The following is a 22,069-nucleotide window of genomic DNA, read 5'->3' on the forward strand; positions in this document are numbered from 1 at the left end:
AAGGGCCACATGCCATGGGGTAGCGGTTAGTTTTCCACTGTACCCAACCCAACAATCAAGCCAAAGAGACAGTCAGATATCCAATAAGCACTTGAATCCGACTTCACTAATTTGAACACTCACCTTTACCTTCCTTAATTTTCCTCATTCTCATCCTGAACAGGGCGGCCGACTCCAGCTCATCGGCAAGAGATCACCCCTCTCTGCAAGGGCAATATCTCAGTTTAAGTTCTGCTTGGACGCCATCGCAGCAGGTCTTGGCTCAGGTTTAGATAACCATGCAAGACTTTGTTTTTTTACAGACAAAAATTAAGATTGGGAGGGACAGGACAGGAGAGGGCTCTGAAAGAAAAAAGATATATCCAGACTGTCCTGCTGGGTTGTCAGGGTTGTGGGGAGGAAAATTGCCATATCTGAAAGTGGTAATCAAAAACATAAATCAAGCTTCCTTGACAAATGTAACAATAATCTAATTGTAATTGTAATGTAATCTGGGTTTATTATAGTTACTTATGCTTCGTAATCTGATTACATACAGTAATCCCAATTACAGATACTAATACTACCAACCCTGCAAAATCACAGTTGGCAGCCTACACAAGATGATTTACAGAGAGATCTGGTATTGGCTGGAACTAGAACATGGTCAAGCAATGGCAACAGCTGACATTTTCCAAGGGTTATTTGAATCAGGGACGTGCTGGGCCCCTGATTCAGCCCGGGAAAAAGTGTTTGAGAGGCCCTCATTGCGCGCTATAGAGAGAGATCTCTCTCTATAGCGCTGCTGCTACTCAAAGATTTGCCATTTCAGATCATGACGAGTGACAAGCCAGTGGGCCAATTACATGAGTTATATTTCGTCGTTGTCGGGTGGAAACCTTGTATGTCCAAAACCGTTTGTTTTGTATTTATCATTTAAAAAATGATTTAAACTAGTGAAAACAGCTGATCTACAAGCACACAACGCCTCGCACCGCTGTTTTCACTACTTTTGTGCGATGGCCTTGCATGATGAAGCAGGGCTTTGCTTTGCAAAACAATTTACAAATTTGAAACTTAGAGATACTAGGTTTCTGCCCGACAGTGACGATTTACTTTGTTGGCCGCCCAGCCCCCCATTTTATTTAATTATTTTTCCTAATGGCCAGCCTGGACCGGCCGGGAATGAACCGGCCGTTCGGGAGTTGTCCTCCTTTTCCCAATGGCCAGCACGCCCTTGATTTGAATGTTGCCTACTTGGGAGTTAGAAGTCAGCTCTCTAGCAGGTTGTTTGCAGGCTCCCCTGAGCTGTATCCCAGGACACCCAGAACAGACCACCTGCAGGGTACTGTTGCTTTGAATTATGTTTCAGTCGTGCCCAATTGTTTGTTTTATTTTAATTGCTCAGCAATCAAACCCAGCTGTATTTAGTAACCAAATACCTTTTCTGTGGATTTCTTTCCTTTGCTTTGCTTAGTTTAGGTTTACAATAGAGTGGACAAGACATTCATAGAAAGCAACACATCTATGTTGTGGGCCACTGTGAGAGGTTGATGTTGGTAATGTCTGTTCAAAAGTAGGATATGATTATGAACTGTAGTGTATCATGAACGTTCCCATCGTTTGATATTGTTTGTAGGCACTGACAGTTACTAATCAGGGTGATTAATGCACAAAGAACAGCGTTTTGATGGAAAAGTGCACAGATTTTCATCATGCTCCTTTTAAATATTTTTACCAAGGAAACCACTTTCAGTGGTACTGCTTTCAGAGCCTGAGAAGTTGCTGATCCTCCAAGTTCCACCAGTCTGATCAAAATCACAATGTAGAATGGCTTAAAATGTCAATCAATGTTCTCTGAAACAATTCCAATGATGTGGTATGGTAAGCCTAAAACAAATTATTTGACAATTAGCAGGGATTTGGTGGACATTTTCTGCAATTTCCTACTGTACACTATACTTACCAAACATGGATGGTGTGGAACAGGTGGAAAAGTCTATTTTTCTCTGGCAGCTTATAAAGTGGAGGAAGAGGAGTGAATCCTCATTATGTAGGGCAGGAGTCTTCAACGTTTTCAGGCCAGGGACCCCTTAGTTGAGAGAAAGATGAAGCAGGGACCCCCACAACCTTTTCAGATTCCATATACTGTAGGCCTAGTTTCATCGTTTGACAGCACAATCATCAGTGTATTTTGGATTCATGTCAATTTGTATTTAAACACTTGAATCGTCAATAAGTATTACACTTTCAGTCTGTTCTTAGTCTGCTCTTTTTTCGCTCTATACCAAACCTCTTTGCCAAAAATAGCTGTTCTACAAGCTGCGAGGCGATGGGAGCTTGTAGATCAGCTATTTTTGGCTAAAGTTCTCGGAATATGGACGCTAGGTTTCAAGTGGTTAATATAAAAAAGGAGACACACAAAGATTTGGAGGACCCCCTGTAGTAACTCTGAGGACCCCCTAGGGGTCCCAGACCCCCTGTTGAAGACCCCTGGTGTAGGGAATCATAATGTTCGGTGAACACTGACAAAGAGAAACAATGCGCATGATTAAAGGTGATACACCATGAAATTTCACTTTTCCTATTTTAAAACCTTTTTTTGGGGTCCCACTAGCACCTTCTATCCTCACAAAGTCCCATTTCTGACCGTTGTGTCTTTCTCTGGTTTTGAGAAGGCGAAGGTTAAAAGTATCCCACGGGTTCTCAAAACAGGCTATCCAGATTTGCTGCCGATTGTGACGTCATCATCGGCCGTTTTTGAAGAAAAAAAGTTTTTAAAGATTTTGGGGGGGTGGCGCAGTTCAGGCCAAAGGTGGCACTGCAGCTGAAATGCTCTGAGTGCCATTCAAAAATGAGAGAGGCTCTCTATTCAGGAGTGGTAATTTAGCCTCAAACCTTTTGAAAAACGTTTTTGGGACATAACCAATATGACATAAATACTTTTTAAATGCATGGTGTATCACCTTTAAGAAAATAATGTTTGTTGATACAGTGAGTTTGAGTGTAGTGAGGATGAGTTTATTGTTTGAGACTCTTTTGAACAATGGGGGTCTACCCCTGGGGACCCCCAGGGGTAATTGAGGGGTTTCTAGGGGGCCCCCTGCAAAATGAAGAAGAAGTTTAATTTCACTGTTTTCACCAGGTATACCGTAAGTCCAATGAGAGAATGCATAAGAATCATAATTTAGCTCTCCACTGTTATCTCTCCGCCTACAGTATAGACACTTAGAATTCTGTACAAAATCCAACAAAAATCCTCTCTTAAAGGAGTAGTTCACCCCCAAAATTACTTTTTTTCTTTTGATTATTCAAGCCATGGAAACTTGATATATTTTGTTTTTTATCGCATTCCTAAGCCAATATTTGATAACAATAAATGTACCTCCATTGATTTCGGATGGGGACCCTGACCAAATGCATTTGGATCCCCATCCGGAATCAATGGGGGTAAATTTACTCAAATAATTTTTTTGTCTAAGGAAAGTGACAAATACAAAAAATATTATTGAACTCAAGTATCCATGGTGTGAGTAATTAATAGGAAAAAAGTCAGTTTGGGGGTGAACTACTCCTTTAAGGAGGTCCCTGGCAAAGGTCCTAATGTTTAAGACCATTGGTCTAGAAAAGCAGGGAAAACAATGTTGCAATGTGCAGCGGTAGGCAATAGACTGAGAAGAAAGAGGAGATGCGTATTGATGCTGCTCCAAGGGCATTTAGATAGTAATGACAACATGACAGGAAAGGGTTAATGGGGTCAGGGCTCAGGATAGATAAGATTGTAAAGGCAGGAGGAAACTCTTTGGTGGAGAAGTTACTGCCAGTAAGCAAGCTCATACGAGCTGGGGATGCAGTTTGTTTGTTTTGTAGCCTAGTGCAGTGTTTAACTTTGTTTGCACTTTTGCGGTTGTGTGCAGAGTGCCATTGGCCAATTCAATAAACAGACCCCACACAGTGCATGTGGATGTTACATACCTAGCTGAAATCATTTCTGATGTTGATGTACTGCAGGCGAGGCATTAATTCATGTTGTACTACAAAAAAAAGCAGTTGCTAATAAAATTGGTTTATTTGGAAATGCCACAAACAGTGAAGCATTTTATAGGTACTTATCTGCAATAATAAACTTGTGCAAGGACCAGACCTCATTGTACAAGTACAGAACTGGAATATATATATGTTTAGCCTGACCATGAGCTTTCCTTAACTTATATGTTCATAATAATTCATTGACTTGATTTTTTTTTATATGATTTAATAACATTTCTATCACTTCAGGAACGTTTGTACTCTATCCATCATTTATTGAATACATAAAAGATTGATGCATGTGTTAATTGCCATTATTTGGGACAATTCAATTTCCATTGAAAGCTCAATGCAAAGTAACAGAATTACTAACATGGGATTGTATGAGACATTTATGGACGTGGGACGCCACATTGAAAGTGGCTAAATTAACAGGATTTTGGTGTGGGAACTCCTAGAACCAAGACCAATATAAGAAGGAAAAGGGAGAGGCAAGCATATGACAAGCCAGGCCATCAATGTGACACTAAGTGATTTGTTTTGAATGAATCTATAGCACTTAAATAAATAGCTTTAAATCCCAATTGTGACTTGTGCAGGACAATAGTAGAAACAAATCAATTCAAAACTTTTACTTAGGGCTTCTTGCACCAAATGGAGATCAATAAATGTGTAATAACTGCAATTTGATTCAAGGCACTGCTCTAAAATCTCCTAACAACCAATTAAAACTGAACCTGAGCTGAACAATCTGTAAGTGTAATATACCACAGATGCAAAGGCAACCGGAACAGAAAACAGGATATGTCTGTTGATATGTCTGTTGATTATGGTGCTATGGCACTGCCATCTGGTACAGACCATGGGGCATTCTGCCATGATGGCACAGTGTGGGCAGGAGAAGCCAGATGCTCTTGGTTAACTGGTCTGCGAGAATCCTGCACATGTAGATCAAGACAGCACAGGGAGAATGTGTGGCTGGATCAATTTCAATGTGAGAAATAATACATTGCCGGTATTTAATGCTTCGAATCTCATTACATAAATAATTACAATGGACCACAACACTATCCAGCCAAAGGCCTGTCCATAAGTTTGGTGAGACACTCAATCATTCTGAATCAGTCTATTGATCTCATGTAAATGAGGACCATAATAACTCAGATGGACTGAATTATGAGGGTATTAAAATCTGAAGCGTTTGATAAGCTAGTTTGATCTTGGTATGCTAAAGCCACAATAAAGGAAATGACTCTTATTGAGCCGGGACGCCTCTATGGATTTGTTCTTTCAGAAGTGGTAATGGTGTGGGTGTGTGTGTGTGTGTGTGTGTGTGTGTGTGTGTGTGTGTGTGTGTGTGTGTGTGTGTGTGTGTGTGTGTGTGTGTGTGTGTGTGTGTGTGTGTGTGTGTGTGTGTGCATGCGTGTGTGCGCGCGTGAACGTGTGCATGCTGCTTACAGAATAGATATCCTGTAATATTGGAATGTCAGGTCAGGTCAACAATCTGTCAAAACTAAATTTTGACATTTTCCCCCCAAATTTCCCAGAAGTTTAAATATAGAAGATCAACAGGCTCACACCTACAAGCAAAGCTACAGATCTGCCATTTTCACTATACCGGTATTTGAAATAGGGCATAAGTGGTGAGCTCATAATGTACGTGGAGTCAGTACAAATACACAAAGAAATTACTAAAGTAGAGTACTCTTATACATTATTATTGTCCACAACTGTTGTAAACATGTACTGTGCTGTTTTTACTCAATGTAATGAAACAACCTCACCAAGACAAATGTATAACTTGTGCAATCGTACCTGGCAATAAAAATAATGTTGATCCTCATCTCTGTACTATCGTTTAAGCTCACTGTCTTAAACGATAGAGGAAATGATACATCCCTCAAATATTTCACATGAAGAGGGGGAGATTAAGTTAGTGAGAGTCAGGGGCGTCAATTGGGTATGGCAGGGGTATGCAGCTGCCATACCCTGGGTCCAGGGGGGAAAATAAAAGTTACTTTTAAATATAAATCCATGAATGTCTCTTTGTCTACTGTGCTCGTTATTATGTTGTTAAATTACAGTAAAATAACTACAAATGCAAAATGTAACAAAATGGTCACTTTGACAAGGTATTATAATTATATTCTCCACACTTGTATTCTCCCCATCTTGACAAAATGTTATATTCCCAGGTTCCGCAGGTCAGCTGCACAGGTGCAATGCATTATTGTTAATTGTGGCACGTTTACTAACATGCCAAGTTTAGCTACACAAAAAAATAAAATGTACTTCTTAAAATAAATGTATCATGCCTGTTGCTAAGGTATGGCAACATGACTGGTGTCTTGCACGCGTGCCTGCAAGACACCAGTCATGTTGCCATACCTTAGCTTTTTCTAAACTGACGCCACTGGTGATAGTTCAGCGTCCCTCAGTGGTTAGCTTGCTGACAGGGAGGGGAAAGCCCCCTGGAGAGGGGCTGATCCACCCTGCTTGCCAGCCAGAGATATCAGAACCACAGCACAGGGGCGTCACAAGGGGTGGAAAAGTGGGAGTGAGTTACCAGGGTCCAAGGTGGAGGGGCCTTCATTATTTTATACTTTAGCTATTAAAAAACATCAGATATACAAGCTCACAGCACGGCACCGAGTGCCACGCTGAGAGCTTGTAGATCTGCTGTTTTTGAAAAGTCATGAAAGCGAACAATATTGTGACTAAAATTTTGCTTCTGGGGGGTCCCTGGAACTAAATAATTTGAGACGGGCGTCTGTGGCCAAATACATATCATTTTGGGGGTCCTTCACATGAAAAGGTTTGAGCACCTCTGACATAGAAACATGGATTTGAAGTATTCAAACTTGCACAAATGTTCAAGATTTTTCAAAAATAGCAGATCTACAAGCTCGCAGCGTGGCACTCTGTGCCGCGCTTTGAGCTTGTATATCTGCTATTTTTCAATAGTTAAAGCACAAAATAATGTGTACTAATGCGTTCCTAGTCTAAATGGGTTAAACCCCCTCCCCCTATGAAGAACATTCATGGGGGGCCCGCAGTGAATCCTTGTACCCAGGGACCAGCATTTGGTGTGACATCCCTGCACAGCACATAGGGGGGTTAGGAGAGAGAGAGAGAGAGAGAGAGAGAGAGAGAGAGAGAGAGAGAGAGAGAGAGAGGCAGTCTCATCATTTGAATATCAGTTCCCCAGCCTGTTTGGACAGGCAGGATTTGCGTGTTGGGTGTTGATCCAGAGCCCTGGGGTGTGGGTGGGGTGGGGTGGGGTGGGGTGGGGTGGGGGGGGTGGGGGTCTCTTCATGGCGGTCTGGGTGTGGTTGGTCGTGTCCCACAGGGACTGCTGGGCTATAGACACTACATCCGACCTCAGGACAAAAGATTATAAAGAATATTTCTCTGCTCTTGTGTTGCTCATTAGTTTTTACTCCCATCTACACATGTACAGTATATAGTCTGAACACCTGTATAAATGTATACAGCATATGTGCACACATATCTTTCCATTACTTTCCATTAATTATTGTGTGCATGGAAGGTTATATCCTAATATCTACATTCCAAAGTAAAGTGACGTAAAATTAAAGGTATAGGGTAAGTGATTTTCATTGGTTAAAATAAGTGTTAAATATGAATAGCTCTATATTCTGATAGTAATCATTTCTATAGAGCGTTTGTTCAGTAACAGGAGTCTCCATGTACCTCCTGCTCTTTATTAAACAGAAAATGCCTTTTCAGGTCGGGATACCAATTGTATCCAATCAGGATAGAGGAATCAGTCAGGAATCGGATACAAATGAAACAACTGAAGACTCAAAGAAACGAGAAGACACATTTGGAACTGGAGCACTATAAAAATGAAGGTGATAAATGGGTACTTTTTCCTGATTGGCTGAAATTCTTTCACATACCTGAAATGTATTCTGTTAATCAAAGAGCTGGAGAGACAGGGAGACCCCTACTGAACAAACACTCTATAGCAATGGTTACTAATTATCAGAATATAGTGCTTTAACCTTTTAACAAACTTTTTTATTTTAACCAAAAAATATCACTTACCCTACTGTACCTTTAACTTATAATGAAATATAATGGTTACTACTACTCTTATTTTAAAATCATACCGTTTGATGCTGACTGCTGTGCTTGAGTAACAACCAGTCTTGAATCCAGATATGGATTTTCAAGGCTGCAGATTTTGTTGAGAAGATACCCCTTTCTTAATGAACATTTTGCTTTTAGAATAAAATGTTTTGTTTATGTAATAGCACCGACCTTATTTGCCTATATAAGTTATAACAGTTAAATATGCATGTCTAGACACATACAGAAGACAAATATATGCAACGTTTGTTACATTTATAACAACAGAACAGCTAAGTTATGTGCAGTTATGAATAACACTTAATATAATTGCTGTCAGGCAGAAACCAAAATCGTTCCACTACTTTTCAGGAAATGGAAAAAAGTACCTGTGTTCCAATGGAGCCAATGAGTTATTAATTAGTCACAAGCCCTTTTCATTGGTTAAGTATTTATGAAACTCACATACTTAACCACTTTCTACCCATGTCTGTATTTTGTGAATGTCAACAATAGTGAAAATAGCAGATCCACAAGTTCACAACGCATCTCATTGTCAACTTGTAAATCAGCTATTTTTCAGCTATGTAGGAAAGTGCATACATATGTGAAAAAAGTCAAAAACCATGAAGACGAAATATGCAGATATATAAAGGTTTCTGCCTGTCAGAGATGATATATGTACAGTGGCGTCACAGGGGGGGGGGGGGGGGGGGTGGGGGGGGGGGGGGGACTGAGTTACTAGGGCCCAAGGTGGAGGGGCCTTAATTATTTTATACTTTAGCTATTGAAAAATAGCAGATAGATCTGCTATTTTTGTAACTAAAATTTTGCTTCTGGGGAGGGGTCCCTGGAACTAAATATTTTGAGATGGGGGTCCATAGCCAAATACATATCATTTTGGGAGTCCTTCACGTAAAAAAGTTTGAGCACCACTGACAGAAACATAGGTTTTTTTTTCAATTATTTTAAGTATTCAAAGACTTGCACAAATTTTCAAGATTTTTCAAAAATATCAGATATACAAGCTCACAGCGCGGCACCGAGTGCCACGCTGTGAGCTTGTATATCTGCTATTCTTTAATAGTTAAAGCACAAAATGTGAGTGAATCCTTGTACCCAGGGCCCAGAATTTGGTGCGACACCCCTGGATATGTAATTTGAAATGGATATGATGTAAATGTGGAGAGAGCAAACGTGTAACATGAGAACCATTTCCATGTGAAACATAAGATGATGAAATCTGAGTGTGACGGACTTGCTATCCACCTTGTCCCTCCTCGGCTGACATGTGAGAGTCTTCAGAGGCCCGAGGGTCAGCGCAAACCCTGTGTGGTCAAGGCTCATCACATAATGAACAGAAACCAATCCTCTTTTCTTTTTTAACAAACTTTATTTATAGAGAAACCAGATTTTAAACGGTACATGTTTACAGTATATACACATTTTTTTTTAAACATCTGGGTAGTGAGTACAGACAGACAGGCACAAAATAATGTATACATACATACATACATACAAACACGGTTTCTAGACAGACAAACACACACACGCGCGCGCGCGAGCACTAACACACTTACATTCAAACAGGCATGCCAAAAGGGGGCTCCCTTATGGACCAGGACGTTTTTAGACTGCCAACAAAAACACACTCCCTGAGCACTATGTTATCCAATGATTTTCAGCTTTTATGACCGGGGAAACTTTTGTACCATTCCCCTGAATAAAGTGTGTGTGTATATGTTTTTTTCCATATATATATATATATATATATATATATATATATATATATATATATATATATATATATATAGCTAAAGCAGAATTATAATTCTTGGCAAAGCCATGATTTTCAGTTTACACATAATTAGCAATGAGTGGCGGCCCCGAGACAAACAAGTGGCCACCCGCAGAGAGATTTGTTCTAATAAAATGCACCCTTAAACACAATCTGTGTGAGTGTTGAGCAACAGAGGAAAGTTCTGAGTAAAGGAGAAGAGGGAAGTGTAAAAGGGAAGGGGGGAGTTCTGAAAGCACTACGTGTACCATGCCCAGGACTGGGTGTCACAATGGAATGTGTTGCAATAAGGTGTGTGCTTTCTGGATACTCTGGAAATTCAAGAGAACAGAGCCAAACCTCGGAGAGAGAGAGACGCGCACGCGCACACGCACACGCACACGCACACACACACACACACACACACACACACACACACACACACACACACACACACACAACACACACACACACACTCAGTCTTGTTTTATGGGAAGCCAATGATACCAGTGAGTAAAACACAAACAAAACACATGCATACATACACATATTAGGAAGCATACTCACAAAATTACATTGGCATTTACAACATTATGAATCCTATATTAGAGCCCTCACAGACGTCAATGTGGAGGAAATCAACAATAGAGAAATGTCCCAACGTTTCACAAGTGGCGAATAACGGGAAGTGACATCGGAGAGGACACCCCCCCACCCCCCACACACACATACACACACTCACCTCCAAATGGGAACTGATGCTGACTGAAACAATGACAACAACAGAGGAGAGGACAAAACAGGATGCTGGTCAGATGAAAGAGCCCGAGATGTCAGACAGCCTACAGACTGTTGTCGCCTTGCAATCTTAACAGCCAACACCAGTCTGATAAGCTATCTGACAGATCGAGAGAGTGACGGAACATGCCTTGAGACAATACGCACACACATGCATGCACAAAGATCTCAATTTGTTTTTAGCATTTCTTTTACTTACCATGAAGGGAGGGGTGCACTGTAAAAATAAATCTGCAGTTCATTTAACACAGAGTGTACAAATGGACCCTTTCGGGTCCATTTGTACACTCTCAGAGTTAAATTAACACTCAGGATTTTACTGTGTGTGTGTGTGTATGTGGGGGGGTTGGTGGGGTGAATTTCAAATGCAGCGAGTAGAGCTAGTGCGGAGCAGCGGGTTCAGCGCGCTCAACAGTGCCCCTCTGTTTTGAATCTACTCGAGTGATTCGTCTCCTGGCTCCGTCGACTGGGGCAGTGCAACGAGTTCATTCCGAGGTTCAGCCGAGGTAACTGCACAGCACAGACGCTTTTCACTGTGCTCTGGTTCTCCCCCCCGCCCTCCCTGTTGCTTGTGCCTTCTCTAGCGCCCACTGCGCTCAGCCCAACACAGCAGCGGCACAGAGAGAAGGGAAAAAACATATATAATATACGACACTGACAAGCGTGCCCGCACACATTTCACAAGCTATTACGAAAAAAAAGGGGGCAATGCAATGACAGAGGAAACCCCCCACCTCCCCTTGCCCCAAAACATCTAAATGACACAGAAAAACGGTTGTAAAGGTTTCAAAGCTCTTGCCAGCGTTGAACGCGAGCCTCGGTATCCTCGTATGAGATTTACAGGAGGCTGGGAGTAAAAAGAGAGCTCCCCAGACGACCTTATGCCAGTTACGGTAGTCTGAAATAAACTGTCTCTAAGCTTTAAGGGAACAGCAGCTACTAGCAGCCAACCTCCTGTTCTATTAGCACAAAACAATCTGGTTTAGTTCGCAGGAGATGAAAGGTAGAGCAGCCAGCTACACAAACACTGTACTCTCTCTCTCTCGCATAAATGTGTGTCCTTGCACGCACACAGAGTGGTAGATCTGATTCAATATATGGCTGCATCTGGTGGAGTGGCCCCAGGCTGACTCATATGTTCTCTTCCTGGAAGTAGAACAATAAGAGCAGACAAAGGAACCAGTAGGATGATTCATTCATGGTTGATTTATCAAATCTCATCCAAAAGGTTACCGTGACGAGACTACTGTACATAATGATAGCAATGATCGTCTAACTCACAATATGTACAAGCAGATATCAAGTCAACAATATGGTCTTGTGATTTCACTCCTCTGAGACAGATTGTAGAAATGAGATGGGCATCATGGCATCACACTGGACACAGTTATTTACGCGCTTTGTTTCGCCATAGCAGCCACAGCATATCGCCATTATTGCACTAAAGTCAATTGTAAACCACACACACATACTGTGTCTATATATACATGTGTGTATATATATATACATGTGTGTGACACACTGTATATATATACTGTATAAACAAAACACAAATAAATAATGCCTCAAGATAAATAACACTGCCATTGTGTTAGCTTTACAATACATCACAAAGTAATTCAAGTTGAAGTAATAAAACTAGTTCTGCCAAATAGAAAAATTAAAAACCATATGTCTACAGTATAAGGAGATAAGACCGTAAGGTTCTAGTGCAAGCTGCCATACTCATCAGTACAGCTTAAGGCCTTGCTGAGGACAATTACTGCCAGGAGGTCTTCACGCTGGAGAGCTGCTTGAAACACTACATGCCTGGTTCCATACAGAAAGCACACATACACACGTGCGCACGTGACGCCACCACCAGCACCTACCTTAACAGAAAAAAAACCTGGACCGAGCCCAAGACCTAAGGATGTCACTACCACAAGCAGGGGCTAAAAAAAAAAAAAAAAAGAAAAAAAGTCAATTAAGTCCAAGTTCAACGTAAATGGCACCGAACAAAGAAAGGGGATGGAGGCGCCCACGCCTCTGATAATGGTGGGATCCCTGTCTGACTGACGCCTGAAGGAGAAGGAAGAGGACAAACGAGGAGGAGGAGGAGGAAGTGTTGGGAGCCGCACGCTGGAGCACCTGAGGAGGTCAGAACGAGGCCCGCGACTTCTACTCCGTCTTGCCCTCCAAGTGCTTCTCCTGTTGCCTGCGCTTGGCGTAGCTCTGGGCCATGGAGTTGACGATGGAGCAGACAAAGAAACATACCATGACGACCACGATCTTCTCAAAGAGCCACGACAACCAGTTCTCCTCCTCCTGCCAGGAACACCACAAGAACAGAGAGAAAAGAAGAAGAAGAGCCAGGTCAGTTGAGGTTAATTCACACTGCGTCGCACGACGACGACGACAACGACAACAACGCCACTCGCCGAAAGTAAGCCACATGCGAGCTAGCCTATGCTGTATATCCTCCTCACGCCCTACTACTCCAACCCCCCCCCCCCCCCCCCCCAGGCCCAGATTGGTGCTGGAGGCTAGGTGGGATCCAGCTCCATGTGCAGGACAGATAGGGATCAGGGGTAATAAAACGCGCAGCAGCCCCCGCCACCCTCCCCTCCCAACGCCCCCGCTGACCCCAGCTTGCAGCCTGCCTCCGCCGAGTTAAATTGCCTTGCTTCTCTCCTGTAACTGCAGGAGGCTCACGTTACAAGAACACACACAAAAAAAAAGGAACATTGTTCTGGAACTGCCTTAATCTCGTCGTTGTGCAACTCAAAGTCTATCCTTTTCCCTTTTGTTTTGCCTTTTTTTTCTCCCCCCGTCTCGCGAGCCGCATACGAGAAGACGTGAAAAAAGAAAATCGTTCTCAATGAATCACTTTGATCGAGGGAGCGAGTGAGGGATAGAGAGAGAGAGAGAGAGAGAAAGAGGGAAGAGAGGCTTTTCAAAGAGCGATAGGGCTATGGCCAGAACTGGCTCTTTTTGTTCTAGACAGGAGGAGGGGGTTTGATGGATTGTCATAGGCGGGGGCCCCCGCCCCGGCCTACAGTCAGCGCTGGGTTCAGGCGGGGCACCGAGTGTGAGTGTGCGTGTGTGACACGGGGAGGAGTGACCACACTCACACACACACACACACACACACACACACACACACACACACACACACACACACACACACACACACACACACACACACACACACACACACAATTGCTAAGATGGAGCATGAGTCAGCACACCCCACACTACAGTAGTACAGTTCTACATGGAGAGCGGAGCCAGACCCCACACTGGCCCCTCTGCTCCCCCCACCCCCACCTCCCCCACCTCCCCGCAGCCCGCCCAGCGCAGCGCTAGCCCACTCTGTCATTCTGCCACTGGCCCTAAACAAGGCTCTCTAATCTACAGTATCACGGCATGTTACCGACCGTAAGAGAGTGAGAGAGAGAAGATCTCCTGGGACAGATACCCAACACTACTCCTCTGCCGTGTCGAAAAGTCAAATGATAAAAAAGAATGCGACGCAAAGCCGCTCAGGCACAGAGGAAGACAGGTGACCGGGATAAAACAACAAAAGTGAAAATAGAATGACGGAAAGGGAGTGAGGGGAGGGGGGTGGTAGAGATAAAAGATAAAAGAAAAACATAGATAAAGAGATGGGGGGTGGGGGTGGTGTGCTGGAGGGAACTGAGAAAAAAAGAAGCGAAGAGGGATAGAGAGAAGGGTGAGGCTAAAGTAAGGGGCCACATTCTTTCCCCCTGCGCTCGTCGTACGTGAATGAATAGAGGTTGTGAGAAGGGGGCTTTGAGGCCCTCGCACTTACCGCTGGGGTCCCCTCTCCCGCGCTGTGGTGCAGCTTGGCCCTCTGGGCCTCCAAGTAGTCCCTCAAGGGCTTCTGCAGTGCCGCACCCAGCACTGGAACAGCACTGGCTCCACCAGCACAGAGACAGGGAGAAGAGAGAGAGAGAGAGAGAGAGAGAGAGAGAGAGAGAGAGAGGGATGGATGGGAGGGGAGGGGAGGGGAAGGAGGGAAGGAAGAGGGGAGAAATGAAGGGAGGGGGGTGGAGGGGGGGCGACAACACAAATCACGTCACGTCATTGTTACTCACCAACCCAAGGGCAGCAACAAAGGGAGGCATGCTCTCCTTATACCTCCTGTAACGTACAGTATTGTCTCCTGTACGCTCCCATCTCCCCGAGTCAACGAGGGAGAGAGACACACACACACACACAGAGAGAGAGAGAGAGAGAGAGAGAGAGAGAGAGAGAGAGAGAGAGAGACAAACTGCGAACCCTCACAGCTCATCCCCGTTGATAGGAATTCAGAATAGACCACAGAATAAGAAAATACTAAAACAGTCTGGTGCACGCACGCACACACCAGGAAAAAGTACAGAATGTACCACGGCTATACTGAGTACTTTCGTAAAAACAAAACAAAACAAAAGAAGAAAAAAATTGAGAGAAAGAAGAAATGAAAGAGGGAAAAAAAGAGAAAAAGTTGGCTTGTTCAGATACGCAGCAGCAGACACCCACATTCTCCCGCTCTCGCTCTCCCTCTCCCTCTCACAGACATTCAGTACACACATACCGCTCGGCTTTCACACACACATACACACACATCCGTGAACCCGTTCAACTCCCCTGCAGTGCCTCCTCTCTGCTGCTGCAGCGAGGAGAAATGAATGACTTCTCAGAACTCTCACATTTATCACCCGGCGGTTCCTGTAAGAACTGGTTTCAGCCAATTAATGAGGAAGTGAGTCGTTCCCAAGCTGTGTCATCACTGGCTGAGACCTGAGGGGTTGGCCCACAGGGGGAGGTGCTCCTGTAAGACGGCCCATATTAGGAAACCCTTTACAAGCCATCAACTACAAGCATACTACTCACCCCCTCCCCGCCCTCCGCCCCACACACACACACACACACACACACACACACACACACACACACACACACACACACACACACACACACACACACACACACACACACACACACACACACACACACACACACACACACACAGGAGAAGGGGGGGGGGGGGTGCAGTGAGAGACTCAACAGAGAATAGCCTATAAGAGCTTATGGCCCATCCCTACACTGGAGTTAGTGATTAATCACTAAACAAATACATACTAAAGACCTTCACTTACACTCTTTTGTGTCTATACAAAGTCAATTACATCCCCTGGTCTATTGTTTTTCTAAGAATTCCTCCCAACATATATACATCTGTCTTTTGTAAACGGTGGGGAGATATCAAAGCTCCAAAGACACATCAAAGGCCCTAAACGTATGTGTGCGTGGGAAGGGCAATGTCATATACATACTTTTTATGGCTTGTAACTTTCTCTTTAGAACAGAAGTCATTTCCGTCGCATGCGTGCACGTACACATGAGCACACACACACACACACACACATCGTATGGTGAAAAAGAAATTACCGTGTTGAAAGTTTACAATAGCATTTTATGATTAACTCAACACCAAGTAACAGATATCCTTATCGTGGATGAGCAGAGAAAAGACAGGATGTATACCAGAAGAATAATAAGACGGATCATGCCTTAAATTACACAATAGAAAATGCCCAAAAGATACAGTATCAAAACCAAGTGAGAGCATTTTTTGGAGGGAAAAGCCTCTTCCATCCCCTCCCCCATCTTTCAAAAAATTCCTAAGATTACAGTCCATAGAAAGCCACATAACTAATTTATAGATATAAGATACAATACAAGCACTACTACTTTACTGTATGAAGCAGGTTAACATGAGCAATGCCGACGAAATGTACAATTCAACAAATAAAAGAGAACTCGCAAGAACAAAGAAGAGAGGGTGAACTAGCTTCGAAAAATGGCGGGCTTGAATCATACCCTAAACGATGAGCAATACTGAGTCATAAGCCTGGGCGAATGAACCAACAAAGAAAAAGGTTGAAACCTACAGAAGCAGTCAAAATCCAGCATTTAATACGCTGGGACTGTGCCTTCAATCCTTTCTGTAAAGAGGTTGTTGATTTTGAACTTTTGGGGGATATACTTTTACCTTTCTTTTACAACGCGCTGCGAAAATATTGGATTTGAGTATCACTGCTGATTGTGTTCATGATATACCCGTGAGTACCTGGAAAACTGTGTTAAAGGTTGTTCATTTGAAAAGGCAGTACAGAAAGAATATCTCTCTTAGTTTAAAAGCAGCCTGACTTCCTGTTACCTGTATTCGCCTGTAATCAGATACATTTATATGTGACTGTATACTGTATACTGTGCATGTATGTGCTATTCTTAATAAAAATAAAATCATGATGAGCAATTTCGGTTGTGACAGTTATTGTTACAGTTTTGAAAATGTAAACTCTCCTTTTTTGCCTGTCTTGGTTTAGTAGTTCAAGGGGGACTCAAAAGCAGTTAAAACAACTAGAAAATATGTCATTTAAAATATGTTTCTACAATTGTGGTCTTCAGAACCAATAAACGATTCCTATTTACACCAGTGATGGCAAAACATGATACCTTGATTATATGCCATGATAGCTCTTGTCCAATGTCTGAATTAAACTGAATGTAATATATCATTGTAATGAAGAGGGGGGACATTTTGCAATCTATCAGAAATACACTGTGTTCTTGTATAAAAATGTTTCATGCTATTGTTCTTTAATTAGAAATAACACATATTTATCAAATTAATGAAACTATTGTGCTCATACCTTTCACAATCTGCCAAGAATATCCCTGACAATTAATGTATAGTACCAATTGAGAATATAATGAAGAGAATGCTACTTAACCAAGCAAGTGTTTTGAAAAAATACAAATCATTTAAAGTAATCTAGATACAACATTGCAACTTAAGTGTCTTTTAGTCGTAAAATCTTGCATGTGTGGAACTGATCAAAACTTTATAACTGTTGTCCTCCAATTTAATAAATTACTTCCAGAGACTGCAAAATGGACTGCAATTGCTGTGGCTCATAAAAAGTATGGTGCTGTTTCCGCTACATATGGCAAATTATACACATCATATCATCATGAGTTTGAAAGATCATACTCATTAAGTGTTGGATAATTGTTTTCTAAAATGTAGGCTTATTAAGCATACTGGTCACAGCTCAGTCAACAGATTTTAATTTGGTGCCTTAAAAATCAATGAGGTAAAAGAAAATGGCACATTGTTGAATAATAATTGTAGCAAGAACACAATATAAGCCTTAACAACTTGATCAGATACAGGAATTAAAATTTGTATGGATATATTTACAAATACGTATTTAAATGTTCAATGTATTTACATTTCAAACTATTATCCAGGGGGGATATTAAAAGTAGCTTAATAAACAAACATAAATAAACAAATCACCAAAATATATACTGTATCATTGGCTTGGTGTGGCATATTTACACAACAGCTTTGCAGCTGAAACAGCTATAGGAACACAAAGCTATGGCTGTTTTATTATTTGATAAGTTGATAAGGTAAGAGAGAAGAGGATTATAAGATCTGTTTAAACAGAATACAAACCACAAACAGTGAGTTGGAATGTGCTGTCCTAAGCATCTTTGTCAAATAACTAAAGCTTTCATTAAGCATTAACACATAACTGCTTTGAAAAACATATAGGCTGCTATAGCAGAATATTCCCAGTTATGTGAATATGACAAACTCCCAAACTGCTCTATTGCATTGAAGTGTAAAGTGGACTTGTTACAAGTCGGAGTCACCTAACATTTCCCCATTTCTGTAGTTTATTTCCCATAGAGATGTATTTTGGAATGGCATCACATATATGATGCAAACATACTTACTTGCAGTGGCGTAGCTAGGGGTAGGAAAGTTAGACTGAGGTAAGGGGGCCCAAGGTGCCAGAGGCCCTCGAAAAGTCTGAATTAAAACTCTTTTTCCCCCAATAATAATAATTATTATTATGATGTTTATCATTTGTGTCTAAAAACTTAAAATTACTGCTGGAATAAAACCAATGAGCGATACAATTTAAATAATTGAGGGTCCCTATATTATATACTCACCCCTTACAAAGCTAAAATGGTTTCTCCTGCTTTCACGTTGTTTTGAGACCTATAGTAGCTTTGCGGTTTGTGCGTCCGCTTGCATCATGTTATGGTTGTGAAACTTAGGTGTGCTCTACAGGATAATTATGATCATCTGAAGTAAATGGAAAAGTCTTTTCATTGGCCTGACTGTAAAGCAGCTTCTTCAGCACACAACAGCATGCATTGAACAGAGACAGGGAGAGGGGAAAAAAAAAAAAAAAAAGACTGCAAACATAAGATCAACTTTCAGGTTCTGTTCGCTCCACCCTCCCCCGGCTTCTTCCACACACAACACGCATTGAACAGAGACAGGGAGAGAGAGAAAAAAAGACGTAATGTGACATAGAGCAGCATGTTTCATTACTGTAAACTGAGAGGAGAGCTTGACTGTTTACCCTCAAGGAAGCAGCTGATGTCTGTGGGTAAGCATGCAACAGAAAATCTTCTCCCCTCTTCCTTCTTCCTTCTTTATCCAACACCATTAAGCAATAAGCATGGATAACGTTTTAAGCACAAACGCAAGTGTTTCGAACAAAACACCTGTTTGCTAAGTTCTGGAAGGAAGCACTCCCAAACTAGTGACATGATCAGTTGATCACAATCGCATCATGTTATGAATGTATGTAGGTTCCCAAATCAAAGTGAAAAATGGTTTGGTTTGTTGCAACAATGACTAGTTATCTAAAGTATGGTAATAGTGTCAAGTAGTGTGAGGATTAATGTCAGAGTGTTTGTGTTTGAGCGCCTCAGTGCGGCCGCTGCAGAGTTCATGTGCAACCTCTTCCAGAGAGATAGATGGAGACACTAGAAACTCTGATGGAGAAACAAGACAAACTGCTGGATGTCCCTAGTAATAACAATAATTGTATAATATCCCATCATCTATCTAGTAGTCATATGATTATGTCATACAAAAATAACAATCTAGGCATCACAATATTTTTGTTTCAGTCAGTCACAGTAGGCTATTATTGTTTTGTGAACTCCCAAAATGTTCACAGGATCTTGCTGTAGATTAAACACACTGACTGACTTTGCTGTTAAAACAATGTATGTGCATACACACAGACACAGTACACACAAGAATGTCCTGTTATGCCATTCTCATATAGCCTTATATGATCTAGCCTGTTATACAGTAGATGTATTCTCAGATCATTATATCCAACCCTTGTTTTCCATAGTTTAGCTAACTAGGCAAAGTTCTGATTGCATGCAGACTCATTTTTGCATGTAGGCTAATCATGTTCATACTTCACCCAATCTGAATAGTCCTATACTGCTTATTTTTTCTCCTATTCTACTTCCTATGTATAGCCTATATGCTTCACTCCTCATGTGCATTTGCTTGAGCACTGCTGCTATTGATTAGTGATTGTATATTCACCTGCACATATTTAAGCTGCTACTAAAAATACAATGTAGTGTTTTATTGTTATACTGTTTTATATTGGCTTGCATGGGAGGCTGGGCTCAAGTCAGAGTTCTGGTGTCTCATTCACTTGCTGGTGATGATGGTGGTCTGCACTTTTTATTTCATGGGACTGTTGTGGATTATACTGTATTAATAATACAGTAGCTGTATCTGAGTGTGCATGTAATGGATGATTATGTGTAGTGATCATGGTTAGATCAAGTTAAAATTCCTGGACTTTGTTTCAAGAGCTAGCATTGTCAAATTGTTACACCAGACACTACATGTTTGTTTATATCCTGCTTAGGCTACAAGAGTAAAACTAAAAGTAGACAAAAATGGTAAATGGTGTTACAATTTGACAAATAAGGTGAACATGATTGCTGAGGCGATCACGGCTACCGTATCATTGTGAGACATGTCATTCAAACAGTAACAAAGTGTTCCCGGTTGGCCGGTTCTCCGCTTGCATGGGGGGGCCCATACAGATTTCTGGCCTAGGGGCCCAGAATTGCTAGTGACGCCCCTGCTTACTTGCATTTGAGAAGTGAATATCAGAGGTCATTGTGGAGGTGACATTTAGTCAGAAATTCACTCTAACCATGAGATTACATGAGATTACATTATCTGATCGTTAAGAATTGGCTATGTACTATATGAGGACAAGCTATGAGGTTATCATCATCATCATCATCATTACAATCAATGTGTGTGTGTGTGTGTGTGTGTGTGTGTATATATATATATATATATATATATATATATATATATATATATATATATATATATATAATATACAGTACAGATGTGCCATTTAAAAACGTCACACATCCTACCATTGGCAAGACAGTAGATTTACAGTGGATTTTCAGAACACTATTTTTATGACCTTCTCTGACTTCGAAGTTTAAGGTCTATGAAGGTGGATTCTGCTTTTCAATGGGAATGGAGTGGTTTCTTGCCATTTGCGAGTTTCTGCAAAAATACTCTCCCTTCTCCATAAAAATTTGAAAGGCAAAACAGGGAAAGAAACCTTCCTTAGAAAAATACATTTGCTGTAAATATTCAGGAAAAGAGCAGTACATACTGAAGAGTTGAAACGGCACATCTAAATATATAAACATATGATGATGATATACTGTATATATATCTCTCTCTCTCTCACTCTCTCACACACACACACACACACACACACACACACACACACACACACACACACACACACACACACACACACACACACACACACACACACACACACACACACACACACACACACACACACACACACACACACACACACTCTTCTATCTTTTCACTGAATAATACAAAATGATTTGAGTGCCGTAAGCCTGTGATGTGACACATAAACCTGACTCAGGTTCTGCACAGACACACACAAACCATGTCTGATCACTTACTGTAAGTCATGTTACAGTGCATGCCAATCACTTCAGATATTATTTATGAAAATGAATTGTGTCAAACAACACAGAAGTACTGACAACTCCACTAATTAACAGCCACATCATTGCTGTCCTCCTACTATCGGTTATCATTATAATTTGTATTTCATCTTAAAAATAAGCTCAAATCTATAAAACATAATAGAGAATTGAGCTTCCACTGGCAAACAACTACTTCAACATGTATAGAACAGCTTACGACAGCATATGAAACACTCAAGACATTATTAACCAAAATGCATACAATGTAAGTGAGCTAAAGTAACACTACAAAGTAATCATTGACTAGGATTTCTGAAATAATAGCCCTGCTAAGCCTACATGATATTTATTGATATCAGAAAGTCTTCAAGTTATAATGTGATTACGATATTTTCATTTCCATTATTGCCCCAGCCCTACCTGCACCCACAACAATACTGGGGGAATCTCCACACTGACAGACAAAACAGTAAAACTGTA

General features: G+C 41.5%; 1 protein-coding gene across 4 annotated transcripts in view; it reads right to left on the reverse strand.

The window, feature by feature from the left end:
• Positions 1-12,373: 12,373 nt before the first annotated feature.
• The window catches only part of LOC308303928 (vacuole membrane protein 1-like), a gene marked incomplete at its 5' end in the record, with an annotated part of 84,152 nt that continues 74,456 nt past the window's right edge, over positions 12,374-22,069 (reverse strand). For all 4 annotated transcript variants that reach the window (XM_080748454.1, XM_080748453.1, XM_080748451.1 and 1 more), the window contains 2 exons: positions 12,374-12,982; positions 14,493-14,595. In XM_080748454.1, the coding sequence (XP_080604580.1) occupies positions 12,839-12,982; positions 14,493-14,595 (247 nt within the window). In that variant the 3' untranslated portion in view covers positions 12,374-12,838. The remainder of the gene's footprint in view (positions 12,983-14,492; positions 14,596-22,069) is intronic.

The sequence above is a fragment of the Nannobrachium achirus genome (genome assembly GCF_963921795.1).
Source record: "Nannobrachium achirus genome assembly, chromosome: 19".
Taxonomy (NCBI): domain Eukaryota; kingdom Metazoa; phylum Chordata; class Actinopteri; order Myctophiformes; family Myctophidae; genus Nannobrachium; species Nannobrachium achirus.